The sequence below is a fragment of the Thunnus maccoyii genome, chromosome 2 (genome assembly GCF_910596095.1).
Source record: "Thunnus maccoyii chromosome 2, fThuMac1.1, whole genome shotgun sequence".
Lineage (NCBI taxonomy): Eukaryota > Metazoa > Chordata > Actinopteri > Scombriformes > Scombridae > Thunnus > Thunnus maccoyii.
The window spans coordinates 4,948,686-4,965,275 of NC_056534.1; the positions used below are offsets into that span (position 1 = coordinate 4,948,686).

Consider the following 16,590-nt stretch of genomic DNA (forward strand, 5'->3'; position numbering starts at 1 on the left):
GATCTAGTTGTGGTTGTTGGTAAATGCTTCTCCTGACAAATGCCTATAAGAACAAATACAAAAGCATAGCCATATTACATGAAGTTGTTCTCCATTGTCTTATTTAATGTCACCGTACTTAGTTTCAATCCGATGACTCTCACCTCTAGTTTCAGTGGATCTGCTAAGTATCACACAAACTTATGGTACATTGCATTTCAGGGCTGTAATTGTGACCTTTTTTGAGTTAAGTCTGACGGCAGATCAAAGCATATCTTTGGGGTCTTTGTATAAAAATCCATTTAACACATATTCAAAGTAATAAAAATCATAAATCATGGCAAAATCTCACCTCCGTAGCCTCTACGAAGTAATTCGGTACTGTAGGGGATAGAAGAGTTCTATTCTTCCTGGATTCAATCAAGCAAATATGCAATTCATGACACCAGGAAGGAGAATAAATCTTTTACTAAAAAAGAACAGGGATGAAACTGATGGATTTTTACCTCATCCACAGGAGAAGACTCAGGAGAAGCAGAGGAATCAGCATCAGGACCACCAGAGTCAACCTGATGATATTTACTTTTGTTATTGATTTTCCTAGAAATTGAAATAGATGTCTGTTAATTGTCAGGCAGCTAGAATTTGCTCTATAAGAGTGATAGGGATAGGGGTAGGGATAATACCATTTCCAACATGGATGTATTAGAGGAGCTGGACAGGGCTCTGCTGCTCAGCCTTGCAGCTTTGCAGCCAATTTTTCAAAGTGGCCACTCGCAGTATTGCAGTGAAAAATCACCCTGATGCCCAAAAAGCATTTTCCCCAAAGACCACCATTGTAAAAGAGACATCTGTAAAACTGATGACAGGGCACCTAAAACTGCAAACAAGGTCAATTATGACTCTTTCTATTATGTATTTTCGATCCTTGGAGGTTTTATATTTTTAAAGCTTTCCTAATGCTTTAAAAATCAGTGGTGTCATCACATTGTATGGGTCGCACAACAAGGAAGCAAACCCTGGAAGCTGGACACTATTTTTGGTGTATGCGCCAGGCTAGCAGCTCTTATTGGACTGATTTGGGTGCCATTTTTGGCCCAGTAGCCAGCTCTTATAATGCATCCATTGTTTCCAACTGTGTATCGGGACATCTAACTATATATTTGTAAAATAAATATTGGTATTTTTAATATAAGATTGCTTCCTATTCGTCTTTTCCTTTACAACGTTTCAACCTGTGTCTCTGGCTGATTGGTGCCACAGTAACACAGAGCAGATTGTATTGTTGTTGGGATACTGACAGCAGTAGAGGTCCTATAGAGCTCAATGACAAAATCATGGTGCCAATAACAAAGGAGGCAGTAGGGTCGCTCATATTAGAAATACATGAAGTCATTGTACAGAACTTTAGATAAAAAACTCAACAAGATGCTGTTATGTTAGTGGAAGACTTTGAAGAAAACTCACAAACTGAAAGAGAAGGGAAACCTCATATCCTTAAACGGCACAGGAATAGCTGTCTGCAGAATTTAGGAAGTTTGCATTAGAAGAAGATGTTCCTCTCCAAATTTCCTGTCCATTCTCGTACCAGATGTAGGAAGAACGATCAGGTAGACGACAACTGCTGTGACACTTCAGCTCTGCCTGGTATAAGACTGATAGACTGTTGATCTGATCACCTGCACCTGGAGATCTGTATATGTGAAGAAAGAAAAGAAATGTAATTTATGTCCAGACACACACAAACAGTGACATTTCCAAGATATTATCAACCCTTTGAAATTCAATTAAGTCTTCTAATGAAAATGTTACCTGAGACAGTCAAAGTGACTCCAGGTGAACCAATGTATCTCCATCCTTGTTTTATTATGAACATGAACTTGTACTCAGCTGAGTCGCTCTCTCTCAGGTCTGTGATTCTCAGAGTGCAGTCGTTCATATCACAGCGATACTGAACACGACCTGCGTACTCCGAGTCTGTTCTCAGATCCACAGGTTCATTATTACTCACTTTAGTAAACCAGAATATTCTCTTAACTTGAATAAAACATGTCACGTGACGGTTGTGTGACATTTGGTTTGATGCATCTCTTCACACTTCTAGTGCATGTTAAGACACTGAATACACCACCATGAGTTCAAAGAGATGTACTGCATCAGTATGGGATGTAAGAAGTCACATGCTGAGCACAATGTTTATTGTAAGTATTATGAAAAAACATAGAAAGCAAAGTACATCTGCAGTTGTAAACTCACTCATTCACAATCATTCTGACTGTAACACAGAGCACATCATCAGTGATGAAGCCTGAATCTGCAACACTGAAGCTTCACCACTAGAGGACAGTGAAACATCAGAGATACTGAATCACAACCCTGAAACAACATTTTACCATCAATCACTGATTGTTTAGACACATTTAAAATTACTTTTAGTACTTTTCACTTTTTATGATTGAGTTGCATCTTAATCTGTTTACTCTTGACATTAATTCATTAAACATTACAGTTAGAGGTTCAGTTTCAGAAGTGTTGATTGTTCACATTGGTGACCTTGTTGTTCAGTAGTTGAACAAACGCTCAAAGTCGAGGTGTCTAAGTATGAAAATGATTCGGTCAGTGATCTACAGTTGTCACTAACAAATATGGACTGTTATACTGAAAAGGCTTCATACTCAGTAAACTGCCACACATTCTGCTTCCCTGAGTGACCCCAAAGAGTTTAAATGGACCGAAAAGGAGATAAACAGCTCACATGACAATTAAGATCTTCAATACAAACTGTGTCTGTGCATCTTCATTTTAGCAACATCCCAGATCATCATTTTCTTGCTGCAATCAGTCATCCTGTTCATATTAACCATAAAGATCCCTTCATAATGCACTTTCAATGTCAGTGACGGCAGACAAAATCCACAGTCCTCCTTCTGTGTAAAATGCAAGCAAGACGCCATTTCTCACTAAAGCTGAAACTTTCTGCTCACTGTCGCCCTCTGCAGCAGTGAAAGGGAACTGAAATTAAGTTTCTAATTACAGTTTTTGTGGAAACTGGTTGTTTATTCAGCCACAGCGATACCTGGATAATGTGACATGTTTGAATTTTCTGTGTGAAAATATACAGTGTACTGCATGTGGTGTGAATGTGATGCTTCCAGTTTGATGTCTCTGTTCTGAACAGACTTAATGAGCTTTGTGAGCCAGGACAGGTGCAAACCAGGAAGCCAATCAGGATTCTTCAAAAGTGATTTATTATATATACAATTCAAGTAACATTTTGCATAACAGCTCTAATCCTAAATATCTGTAATATAAAAAAGGAAAAAGGAGTAAAGTACAATAATATAGCCTGCATTACCTCAGACAGAACACTCAATATACATAAACACAGTTATGAGTCACACACACCTGCTGCTACTGAAAACGTCCACATTATCCTCTACAGCCTCTCTCTCCAGTCTACAGCATTTTTACATTTAAAATAGCATTTCACATAACAGCTCTAATCCTAAATATCTGTAATATAATGAACTCTACAGAGAAAAAAATAAGCTTGCATTAGTTCAGACAGAACACTCAGTAAATTATAAATCAATTGAGTCACACACACCACCTGACATTCAACTGATCTAAACAATCAATCATGTTTGACACATCGACATGATTCAGTTCAAGCTGCCATCAGCACATTCTTCTCAAAGCTTCTGCTACATGCTGTTACTGACTGTCTGTGCTGCTCACTTCTACCTGCTGCTGCTGCTGAAAACTGAACATGAAAACATCCACATCATCCTCTACAGCCTCTCTCTCCACTGTCATATTTCACTGTTGTACTACTTTCTGCTTCCATCAGGTGAGTCCAGCCTCTGGTTCAACTGCATCACAACAAAATCACACGAAAATTCGATGAGTTACTTCTTGTAACTGTAACAATGAATCTGATGTTGGCCTGTTTTTCTCCTTTCAGGAGGCTCCAACCTGACTGGACTTTACTCCAGGTTTTTGTAGATTTCTGTGTCTTCTGTCTGTGCTGCAGCGACGACCTGCAAGTCTGAGACGTTCTCATACACAGAAGAGTCCAGCTGATGGGAAGAGATGACAATAAAAGACTCAATGAGACTCATTCATACAATTTACATAAAGTTAGACATTTTTTAAATATTTGTAATACTAATAATAATAATAATAATGATGATGATAATAAAAATGCTTCAGACTAAATTCTGTGTCGACCTTTAAGGCCTAAAACATTACTGACTTCTACTCAGCAAGTTGTTCTTTACATTTAAATTCACTTTATGATTTCATGTTGATAATAAAATGTGTTCTAGTGCATTTATAAGTCAAATCATCATAATTGTATTATAGGGTAAGTTTTGTCAATAAAGTCTCTCTCTCTCCTTGTTGGCCTGTTTTTTTCCTTTCATGATGCTCCAACCTGACTGGACTTTACTCCACGTATTCCTGTTCCTCTGTGACTTCTGTCTGCTGCAGTGACGAACTGCAAGTCTGAGACGTTCTCATACACTGGAGAAGAGTCCAACTGATGGAGAGATGACAATATATGACTCAATGAGCCTCATTCATGCAATTTGCATACTGTTAGAATTATTAAAATATTTTTCATAATAATGTTTCAGACTAAATTCTGTGTTGACCTTTAAGACCTAAAACATTACTGACTTCTACTCAGCAAGTTGTTCTTTACATTTAAATTCACTTTATGATTTCATGTTGATAATAAAATGTGTTTTAGTGCATCTATAAGCCAAATAATCATAATTGTATTTTAGGGTAAGTTTTGTCAGTAAGGTCTCTCTCTCTCCTTGTTGGCCTGTTTTTTTCCTTTCATGATGCTCCAACCTGACTGGACTTTACTCCACGTCTTCCTGCTCCTCTGTGATTTCTGTCTGTTGCAGCGACGACCTGCAAGTCTGAGATGTTCTCATACACTGGAGAAGAGTCCAACTGATGGGGAGAGATGACAATATAAGACTCAATGAACCTCATTCATGCAATTTGCATACTGTTAGAATTATTAAAATATTTCTAATATTAATGCTTCAAACTAAATTCTGTGTTGACCTTTAAGACCTAAAACATTACTGGTTTCTACTCAGCAAGTTTTTCTTTACATTTAAATTCACTTTATGATTTCATGTTGATAATAAAATGTGTTCTAGTGCATTTATAAGCCAAAATCATCATAACTGTATTTTAGGGTAAGTTCTGTCAATAAGGTCTCTCTCTCACCTCTCTAGTCTCTACAGGTTCATTCAGTTCAGTGGTGGAGCTCAGAGTTTTCTTCTTCCTGGATTGAATCCAACAAGAACGAGAACTTTAACAAAATGAAATTCATGACTTTGAAAATGTTTTTATAAGAAAAGTAAAGAAGGATGTTTTCTCTATTGTTTTACCACATCCACAGACTCAACAGAAACAGAGGAATCAGCATCAGGACCACCAGAATCACCACGATGATATTAATTATAATTACTGATTTCCCTAAAAATGGAGACCGACAGAAAGGAGATATGTCTTATCAATAATGTAGTATACAAGTATGTGCATGTGTGTGTGTGTGTGTGTGTGTGTGGTTATGTGTGTGTGAAGTTCAATGAGCATAACTTACCTGATCCAACAGTCAGATATAAGGTGGAGTTATGACGTCCTCTTCTGTTCTGGGCTTCACAGTAATAATTCCCACTGTGTTCAGGTCTGACATCAGTGATGGTGAAGATCTGTCCTGATGCTTTTGGTGAGTCTTCATTCTCCTTGTACCAGGTATAATTAGCTGCTGGGTTAGCATCACTGCTACAGGTCAGATTCACTGAACTGCCCTCCACTATCTCACCAGAGGGACTCACTGACACAGAGGGGAGCTTTGGAGCATCTGGGGGGCAACATGTATAGAGACCAAACAAATCAGTATTTTTTCTTTGGGTTCATTTATATGCATACAAAACCAGCAGGAGGGGACCAAAGAAAAAGCAGCCATGTTAGAATCTACCTTTCAGTCTTCCTACTTTAGATCATTATGTTGTTTCTATCAGCCTAAACTAAGATGGCAGATAAATCATAACATACTGTTAAACCCCACTTTGTGTGTCAGAGATTTTATTTGTTTTGTACTTACACTGGACATCAATGAATAGAGATGAAGAGTTAAACTGTCCATATTGATTCTCAGACTTGCAGTGGTAGATCCCTCTATCCTCAGAGCTGATGGAGGTGAAATGATAACCTCCCCCTGGTTCTTGAGACAGTGTCTGGTTCTCCTTGTACCAGGTATAATTAGCTGCTGGGTTAGCATCACTGCTACAGGTCAGATTCACTGAACTGTCCTCCACTATCTCACCAGAGGGACTCACTGACACAGAGGGAAGCTTTGGAGCATCTGGGGGGCAACATGTATAGAGACCAAACAAATCAGTGTTTTTCTTTGGGTTCATTTATATGCATACAAAACCAGCAGGAGGGGACCAAAGAAAAAGCAGCCAAGTTAGAATCTACCTTTCAGTCTTCCTACTTTAGATCATGATGTTGCTTCTATCAGCCTAAACTAAGATGGCAGATAAATCATAACATACAGTTAAACCCCACTTTGTGTGTCAGAGATTTTATTTGTTTTGTACTTACACTGGACATCAATGAATAGAGATGAAGAGTTGATCTGTCCATAATTATTCTCAGACTTGCAGTGGTAGATCCCTCTATCCTCAGAGCTGATGGAGGTAAAATGATAAATTCCTTCTGGTCCTTGAAGCAGTGTTTGGTTCTCCTTGTACCAGGTATAGTTAGCAGTTGGATTAGCATCACTGCTACAGGTCAGATTTACTGAACTGCCCTCCACTATCTCACCAGAGGGACTCACTGACACAGAAGAGGTCTTTGGAGGATCTATAAAAGATGAAAGAAGAAAACACACATGATCTGCAAAATGCTTTTTGGTTAAAAAAGTGCAAAGATGTTTACAGTGTAAGTAGTTTTTTACTTTTTAAATAAGATGTTTCACTCACATTTCACATCAATAAAGATGTATTCAGATGTCCTCTTCCCCAGCTGGTTCTCAGCTCTACAGTAATACTCTCCAGAGTCAGAGGACTGGATGGAGCTGAAGACAAGCTGTGGTTCTTTACTGAGAGGTTGAAGGTCTGGATTTACATTCTTCTTGTACCAGGTGTATTTAGCTGCTGGGTTAGCATCACTGCTACAGATCAGATTCACTGAACTGCCCTCCACTATCTCACCAGAGGGACTCACTGACACAGAGGGAAGCTTTGGAGCATCTGGAAGATGATATGATATGAACACAAATTAACTTTAAGATGTGAATATGATCATAAAACAAAGTCTGTTTAATTTGCTGATAATTTATACTCTAAAGACAATAATGGAGGCAGGAATAAATAAAATAAAGTATAAGAGAATACATTTTCAATTTTCTCTTTAATTTTTGATTATTACCACTAACCAGTGTACTGTCTCAGTTACTCACTGCCTTTCATGCAAGCAGATTTAGACTCCTGCTGGTGGGGGCAGATGCTAATTATTAATCATTAATCAGTTGTCCTTTTATATATTTGTTTTTCCTCTCTTGGATTGTGTGTGTGTGTGTGTGTGTGTGTGTGTGTGTGTGTGTGTGTGTGTTCAGATTCTGCGTGCTGGGTTGTCATAACACTAAGTGTTATTGGCCCTGTAGTTTCAGATAACTATCTGCCTCACTGTCACACATCTTATGTGTTTTCTTCTATAAATCATGCTGTCTCTACAAACATTCTTAAGACATTACGTTGCTTGGTATGGTGTCCCTGCACTTGAATACACTTACACACCTTCGCACAAGCCAGCAGGTTATTAAAAAAAAAAAAAAAAAAGATAAAAAACCCAAAACAATTGACATTATATTTTGGTCTGAGTAAAATAGTTATGTTGATAAAAATACAAAGTATAAATGAAAACATGTAAGAGGTAAAACTTGTTGTAGACTATGTGGGTCAAAGTTTTCACTTGATGTGTTAGTGGAACGTTGCAGAGAAAACTCACACACTGAAGGAGAGGGGAAAGACTCATATTTTGATAGAGCACAAGAATACTTGTCCTCAGGATTAACTGGGTGCAGATGAAAATATATATCTTTTCCCTCCATTTGCTGGCCATTCTTGTACCAGATGTAGGAAGGATCAACAGGCAGCTGACAATTACTGTGACATGTCAGCTCTGTCCAGGTGGGATGCTGGTTGGGTGAAGATTTTCTAACATGCACTTGGAAGTCTGGATCTGTGAACAAAAGACACAAATATCATTTCAAATTAATTGTAAACATACAGCACATACAAGCAAATATTCACATGTACACAGTAACATTTCCTCAATGATCTGAAACATCTGAAACTAACTGATCACAACGTCAAGAAATCAACCATTTATAACAAATGGTTATAAAGTTAGATTTGGTGGAAAAGAACCTGCTCTTTGAGGGAGCTCTCAGAGAATCCAAGCAGTAATGAAGATTCTGCTAACTAACCTTAATAATCACATAGATGAACATTAGATTTGAGAGAAATAAAGAATACCAAAAGCATAGTACATAATGAGGAGAGTGGGGCAGCAGATGGTGTCAGCATTAGCATGTAAACAAAGTAATAGTAAGAAGTGTCGGGTTATAATGGAAGCACTGTCCACTTCTATCAATATGATGACCATTATTAGTCAGCTGGTAGCCAAGCAGCTGGTAAAGCTCTGTGCTCTGCCTGAACTAATGTTTTGCTCCATTTCAAATGAAAATGTTACCTGTGACAGTCAAAGTGACTCCAGGTGAACCAGTAAATCTCCCTCCTGGTTGGTTTGTTATGAACCTGAACTTGTACTCAGCTGAGTCGCTCTCTCTCAGGTCTGTGATTCTCAGAGTGCAGTTGTTCTTATCAGAGTGATACTGAACACGACCTGAATACTCCGGGTCTGTTCTCAGATTCACAGGGTCATCATTAGGCCCTTTAGTAAACCAGAATGTTTCTTTAACTGTAGTATTATGGTCATTTATTCTGGATGGGTATCTGTAGGTGCAGTTTATGTCCACTGTTGATCCTTTTAAGGCACAGATCTGAGTAGAAGTGTAAGTCACTCCCCAGTCATTCTGACCCTGTACCACTGTAACACAGAGCACATCAGAAACCACAATCAGATTCATAACAAGTTAAGAATCAGTGAATAAGACAAAGTGGGTCATGGCATCAATATGATTTTATCTGCATTCATTGTCATTCAAAGCTCCTCATCATGCATCAATCTAACTAGAACTGAACTGGAATACAGTATTTTATCAGTTATTTATCATATCTTATAATTTCTTACTGTTGAGTGTTTCAGCTTTAGTCCATTCATTCTGCAAGTTTTTACTTTTGTTCCCTTTGTTTGTTGTAGTTTTAAAAAAGTTAAAGTTGAACACTTGAAATGTGTCTCTTATTTGTTATCAAAGAAGTCATTCAAACATGAAATGAGTAAAAAGACATTCAACTAACTTTTTTTGAGTGGAGCAGCAGATCAGTGGTACATCAATGTTGTTTTCACTTCATTAAAACTCAGCACTTGTTCTAATTCATTATTTTTCACCATGTTCATTTACTTTTTATGCACTTTTAATCTCTATTTTATGACTTTCATTATGTTATTTCTGAATTGTGCCTGGATGAACACAGGTATAGAAAAGTTTAAAAGGCCTAAGATATTTATACATACTTTGAATTCACAGTACAAATAAACAGTTTTAGATGCTGTTTACAGTTAATCTCTCTGTGCACTGAGACAGAACATCGTACAGTCTGAAGGTGCAGTGAAGGAACAAGAATGTATTGAACCTGTGAACATTAATGCAGTTTTACTGAACAGGATGAGAAGAGGGAAATGAAACATTAGAAAGTCTGTGGTTGTCTTGGTTAGTTTCCTCTCTGTTAGTTCTTTGGTCAAGTTGCTGCTGAGTTAAGTGTGAAAACCACAAAGAAATGCAGAACATGACGTGAGGGAAACTTTTGAAAGCGGCTAAAATAAAATAGGTGACAAGTTTTAACAGGAAGGGGCAACTGTTATAATTGTAACAGCTAAAACAGTTGTCCAGCTCTACAGTACAGAGTGCAGAAATTACCAAATAGAATTAAAACATCATGACGAGATGAAATTCTCAGTGCATTGCTGTACCATCATAGAACTATGTATATATGCATATGCATGTATAAAAATACATGATTCTTACAATCCATGGAGGGAGGGTGGACAAACCTTATTAGCGAGGCCCCACCCCCACCACCCATGACGCAGACACAGCTAAACATCTTAATATCATATCATTAAAGTGTTCAGCAGTAAATATTGATGTTATTTTTTACCATTTTGCCTTCATTCAACAGCTATAGTTTACACAGAAATAAACAGAAGTGAATGTTTGGTGTTTAAAAGTTATTCATTGTACTGCATCACACATACATCAAAGCTAGAAAAGTGCTGATCTGGGATATTTTATATTTACTTTCTTAAAATGACTTCATGCTGCTCTGAATAAGTGTGCTAAATGTCCTACAATGTAAATGTAGATATACAGTACCTGACACAGAGAGAAGGAAGACAACAAATCCACTCGCTGCTGCTGTTAAACTCATAGCTGCTCCTCTCATCTCTCTGTGAGGCTTCACAGACAATAAAATACATCAAATAATGTAAAGAACATGTAATAATCATATCAGTAAACTATTCTACTTACAACAGAGAAGGACGTCGTTTGTTAAGATGCTCGTCCTCTGTGATCTGTGAGCAGAAGTCAGATATCAGGATGTTAAATGACTCGATTTCCTTCCTGTTTGTTATTTCATGAATATGCATGAGGAGCCAAATGACAGTAAACATATAAGTTAACATCCCAGAACTGGGAGTGGAGACAGGTGTTCAGGAGTCGGGCGAACAGCTGCCATTCATCAGGAGGTCTGCTTAAATATGGGGTGCAACCTCCTACTCACTGCCAGATCGTAGACTCCGTTCCTACAAAGACCTCAGCCTGACCCCGGCCCTGTCTCCAGTCCTCCTGCCTCGCCGGCTCAGCCTATCCCTCTACCTGGCTCCCCACTCCATCCCCTATACCCAGCCTCACGCCCAGCCCAAGCCCCCAGGTTCCCCAGCTACCGGTCCAGACCTTGGCCCCAGTCTCCCAGTTTTTGCCGCCTTGCAAATAAATCCTTTTCCAACCCCACTCGCTGCCTCCTGCCTCGGTTTCTTGCTCGTGGGTGCATTAGCCTAGCCATAACAGTACGATCTGGCCACACCATGAACTCAGCAGATGCCGAGGCTTTCCGCCGAGCCATTCTCCAGCAGGGCACGTTACTGGAGCAACACGACGAAGTCCTTAAGGGGACTATGGACAGTCTTAAGGACCTTTCTGTGAACCTCGGCAGCATCAGAGAACAGTTACCACCTGTAGCTCCCAACCCGGACCCCACTCCTGACCAGCCCCCTAGCCCTTCCCCCTCTCTCCGAGAGCCCTTTGTCCCCGCCCCGGAGTGATATGACGGCAACCTCGGCTCCTGCAGGGCTTTTCTAGTTCAGTGTTCTCTGGTTTTTGAACAGCAGCCCCGCACTTATGCTTCCGATCGGTCCCGTATTGCTTACCTGCTCGGCTCTCTAAAGGGAGCCACTCTTGCCTGGGGCTCTGCAGTATGGGAGAGGCAATCATCCATCTGCTTCTCCTACGAGGGCTTCACCACGGAGATGAGGAAGGTGTTCGATCATCCTGTGCGGGGCAAGAACGCAGCCCAGCGCCTCCTCTCCCTCTGCCAGGGCTCCCGCAGCGCAGCCGAGTTTGCCATCGAGTTCCGGACTCTTGCTGCGGAGAGCAGGTGGAATGACGAGGCACTACAGGGCGTATTCCAGGATTCCCTCATTCTTTCACAGCGTGAAGGATGAGTTAGCCTCCCGTGACGACCCTCCCGACCTTGACCAGCTCATAGCCCTTGCCATCCAGGTGGATAATCGCCTTCGGGAGCGCTGCAGGGAGAAGTCCACCTGTACTCAACATCCTTCCCCTCCCTCGTCGGTTGCTTCTCGGCGTCCACTTCTGTGTCTTCCTGAGTCCAGCTGCGACGTCATGGTCTGCGCTGAGCCTGAGCCCATGCAGCTGGGCCGTGCCCGGTTGAGTGCAGAGGAGAGGGCTCGCCGTAGTAACTCCCAGTCCTGCCTGTATTGCGGCCAAGCTGGTCACTTCATCTCCACCTGTCCAATGCGCCCAGTAAAAGAGTCGGCTCATCAGTAGTGGGAGAAATACTGATGAGCCGAGCAGCCAGATCATCTCCCTCGACCACTACTCAACGCCACCATTTGCTGGTGCACCCAATCATTACATCTCCCCACTCTCATTGATTCAGGAGCCGATGAGAATGGCCATGCAACTAGGGATCGAGACGGAGCCCCTCGATTCGCCTCTGGAGGCCAAAGCCCTTAATGGTCAGCTATTGGCCCTGGTAGACCACAAAACAGTCCCTGTAACCCTCCAGTTGTCTGGAAACCATCAAGAAGTCATCAGTTTTCACATCATTGACTGTCCTTGCACTCCTCTGCTGCTCGGCTATCCCTGGCTCAAGACCCACAACCCACATATAGACTGGACCACGGGTAAGATCACCTCTTGGAGTACTTTCTGTCATTCTAACTGCTTGCATTCTGCCCTAGCCCCTGCCATCACAGGGTCACTGCCCCTGCCAGAGCCTCTGGATCTTTCCTCTGTTCCAAAGATTTATCATGATCTGGGCCCAGTTTTCAGTAAACATCTTGCCTTGTCCCTGCCACCACACCGCCCATATGACTGTGCTATTGACCTCCTGCCTGGGGCCCCTCTTCCCTGCTGTCGGCTGTACAACCTCTCCCGGCCAGAGCGGGAGGCAATGGAGAAATCATACGGGACTCTCTGCCCGCAGGTATAATTCGACCTTCATCTTCTCCGGTGGGTGCTGGTTTCTTTTTTGTGGGTAAGAAGGATGGGACCCTGAGACCATGCATTGATTTTCGTGGCTTAAACAACATCACTGTAAAAATCAAATACCCTCTGCATCTTATCAGTTCTGCTTTTGCCCCCCTCCATGGAGCCACCATCTTCTCCAAAACGGACCTGCGGAACACCTACCACCTTGTCCGTATCCAGGAGGGGGACGAATGGAAGGCAGGTTTCAACACACCTCTGGGGCACTTTGAGTACCTTGTCGTGCCATTTGGATTAACTAACGCTCCTGCTGTCTTCCAGGCTCTAGTTAATGATGTCCTCCGAGACATGATCAACTGCTTCGTTTCCGTCTATCTGGATGACATCCTGATTTTTACCCAGTCCCTTGAGGAGCATGAGAATCATGTACGGCAGGTACTCCAACGCTTACTCGAAAACAAACTCTATGTCAAACCAGAGAAGTGTGTGTTCCATGTCCCCACAGTGTCTTTCCTAGGCTACATAATCACACAAAGACAGGTGCAGATGGACCCCGCCAAAGTTACCGCTGTGTGAGAGTGGGCAGCACCCACCAACCGCAAGCAACTGCAACGGTTCCTGGGGTTCGCTAATTTTTAACGGAGGTTCATCCGGAATTATAGCCGCATCGCTGCCCCACTCACTGCTCTCACCTCCATCTCCATGCCCTTCCGGTGGACGCCTGAGGCTGAAGCAGCCTTCAAGGAGCTCAAGCACCGCTTCCTCTCCGCTCCAATCCTGGTCCAACCTGACCCTGCCCTTCAGTTTGTGGTGGAGGTGGATGCTTCTGACACTGGGGTGGGCGCTGTCCTGTCACAACGTTCCTCTGCCGATAATAAACTCCATCGCTGTGCCTTTTTCTCTCGTAGACTCTCTCCTGCTGAGAGGAATTATGACATCGGCAATAGGGAGCTTTTCGCGGTTATGCTGACCTTGGAGGAGTGGCGTCACTGGTTGGAGGGCTCTGACCAACCCTTCGTCGTTTGGACCGACCATAAGAACCTCTCCTACATCCAGTCAGCTAAGCGGCTCAATGCATGTCAAGCAAGGTGGGCTCTATTTTTTGGCAGATTTAACTTCTCCCTCACTTATCGTCCAGACTCCCGTAACATCAAACCCGATGCCCTGTCACGCCAGTTCACCATCGAGGAGACTAGTCCCATTCCTGCCATCCTGCCGCCCACCTGCGTCATTGCCGCCATCACCTGGGAGATTGAGTCACTTGTGAGGCAAGCCCAGAGCCTCCAACCTGACCCAGGTAACGACCCTCCTAATCATCTGTTTGTCCCTGGCTCTGCCCGCTCCCAGGTTCTTCAATGGGCTCATTCCACACACCTCACCTGCCATCCAGGTATCAGCCGCATGCTCACCTTCCTCCGCCAACGGTTTTGGTGGCCTACTATGGGTGCCAACACCCAGTCCTTCATCTCGGCCTGTTCAGTGTGTGCCCAAAACAAGACTTCAACAAAGCCCAGTTCAGGTCTTCTCCATCCTCTGCCGGTCCCCAGTCTCCCCCCTTCAGAAGGTAAAACTGTCATACTCACCATCATAGATCGCTTTTCCAAAGCTGCTCACTTCCTTGCTCTGCCCAAACTCCCCTCAGCCAGAGAGACTGCTAACCTCCTTGTGGAACATGTTTTCCGTCTACATGGTTTGCCATCAGACATAGTGTCTGACAGAGGTCCCCAGTTCACGTCCCAGGTATGGAAGGCTTTCTGCACGGCCCTGGGAGCCACTGCCAGTCTTTCATCTGGATACCATCCCCAGACTAATGGTCAAACCGAACGGGCTAACCAGGAGATGGAGGCTGCACTGCGCTGCATTACCTCTGCAAATCCGTCTGCTTGGAGCTCCCAGCTGCCCTGGGTGGAATATGCTCACAACACCCTGCCCAATGCCTCCTCAGGTATGACCCCCTTCCTCTGCTCTCTTGGTTACCAGCCTCCCTTGTTCCCCACTCAGGAAGTGGACATCGTGGTTCCATCTGTTCAAGCTCACATGCGCCGCTGCCACAGGACCTGCACGTGGGCCTGCACTGCCCTGCTCCATGCTACCACTAGGGCTCGGGCCCAGGCTGACCGCCACTGCACTCCGGCACCCAACTATTCACCCGGCCAGAAGGTATGGCTCCTCTCTAAGGACCTCCCTCTTCGGGTGGAGTCCAAGAAATTGTCTCCCCATTATGTTGGTCCCTTTGAGATTGACTCTATTATCAATCCCTGTGCTGTCCGTCTGAAACTCCCTTCTTCCCTTCGGATCCATCCCACTTTCCATGTGTCCCAGCTCAAACCTGTCTCCTTCAGTCCCCTGTCGCCCCCAGCGCTGGCTCCTCCCCCTCCCCGGCTTATCGACGACCACCCGGCGTACATGGTGCGGCGGCTACTGGATGTGCACCGCCGGGGCCGTGGCCTGCAGTACTTGGTGGACTGGGAGGGTTACGGTCCGGAGGAGCGTTGCTGGGTCCCACGTCGCCTGATATTGGACCCTTCCCTCATCCGGGACTTTCATCTGCAACACCCTGGCCGTCCTGGTCGTGCGCCATTTGGTGCCCGTGGGGGGGGGGGGGGTACTGTCATGCCCTCCACTTCTGCCTCCTCCTAGTGGGTGTGTGTGTGTGTGTGTGTGTGTCTTTCTCTCTCTCTCTATGAGTGCTAATTGCAGGAGTGGAGACAGGTGTGCGGGAGTTGGGTGAACAGCTGCCATCCATCAGGAGGTCTGCTTAAATATGGGGTGCAACCTCCTACTCACTGCCAGATCGTAGACTCCGTTCCTACAAAGACCTCAGCCTGACCCCGGCCCTGTCTCCAGTCCTCCTGCCTCGCCGGCTCAGCCTATCCCTCGACCTGGCTCCCCGCTCCATCCCCTATACCCAGCCTCATGCCCAGCCCAAGCCCCCAGGTTCCCCGGCTACCGGTCCAGACCTTGGCCCCAGTCTCCCAGTTTTTTCCGCCTTGCAAATAAATCCTTTTCCAACCCCACTCGCTGCCTCCTGCCTCGGTGTCTTGCTTGTGGGTTCATTAGCCTAGCCATAACAGCCTCTCCTCTGCACTGTGATAACAGTGATAACAGTTGTTCAGTCCCTGCCCTTCAACCATAGAGAATTGTAGCATGTGATGCGCATGTCCATGATAGTGCTAGTTTAGTCTTGTCTTCACCAGAAATTACTTCACAGTGTCCCCGCTTTAAAGTGCTTGAGCTTATAGGTAAGGACATTGATCATTTTGATCCAGACAGCTGTAATCACCACATTGAAGATTACTTTAGAGAACTAGAGTACAATCTAGTTGACCTGCTCCATGCAACCCAAAGTAAGAAAGTTAAACTTGTATGGAAAACCAGCTCTAAAGCTGTACACAAGTTTATATATCCACAACCTTCCAGAGTCAGAAATGACAACCAAGAGCTCCGTCAAGCACTAGTGGAAGAACTCTTTTCCTGCTGACGAGACCACATCAGTGGTTGCAGCCCTCAAAGTTAAACATTCCCGTCGTGAGCATCCCGGGGATTATTACCAACGTTTGAGGCATGCGTACTTCCAGGGCAAGAATGCACCAGGCTTATAAGAAAACCCCACCTTCAAGTCCTTATTCTTGCAGAACCCCTCACTGCATGAGATAAGA

At 43.6% G+C, this 16,590-nt stretch overlaps 1 protein-coding gene across 1 annotated transcript; it reads left to right on the forward strand.

Annotated features, from left to right (window-relative positions):
• The first annotated feature begins 14,770 nt into the window (after positions 1-14,770).
• Positions 14,771-15,996, forward strand: LOC121881927. Its single transcript, XM_042389772.1, has 3 exons — positions 14,771-15,091; positions 15,274-15,340; positions 15,725-15,996. Exons 1-3 carry the CDS (start codon positions 14,771-14,773, stop codon positions 15,994-15,996), a joined length of 660 nt encoding a protein of 219 aa, XP_042245706.1.
• The last annotated feature ends 594 nt before the right edge of the window (positions 15,997-16,590 follow it).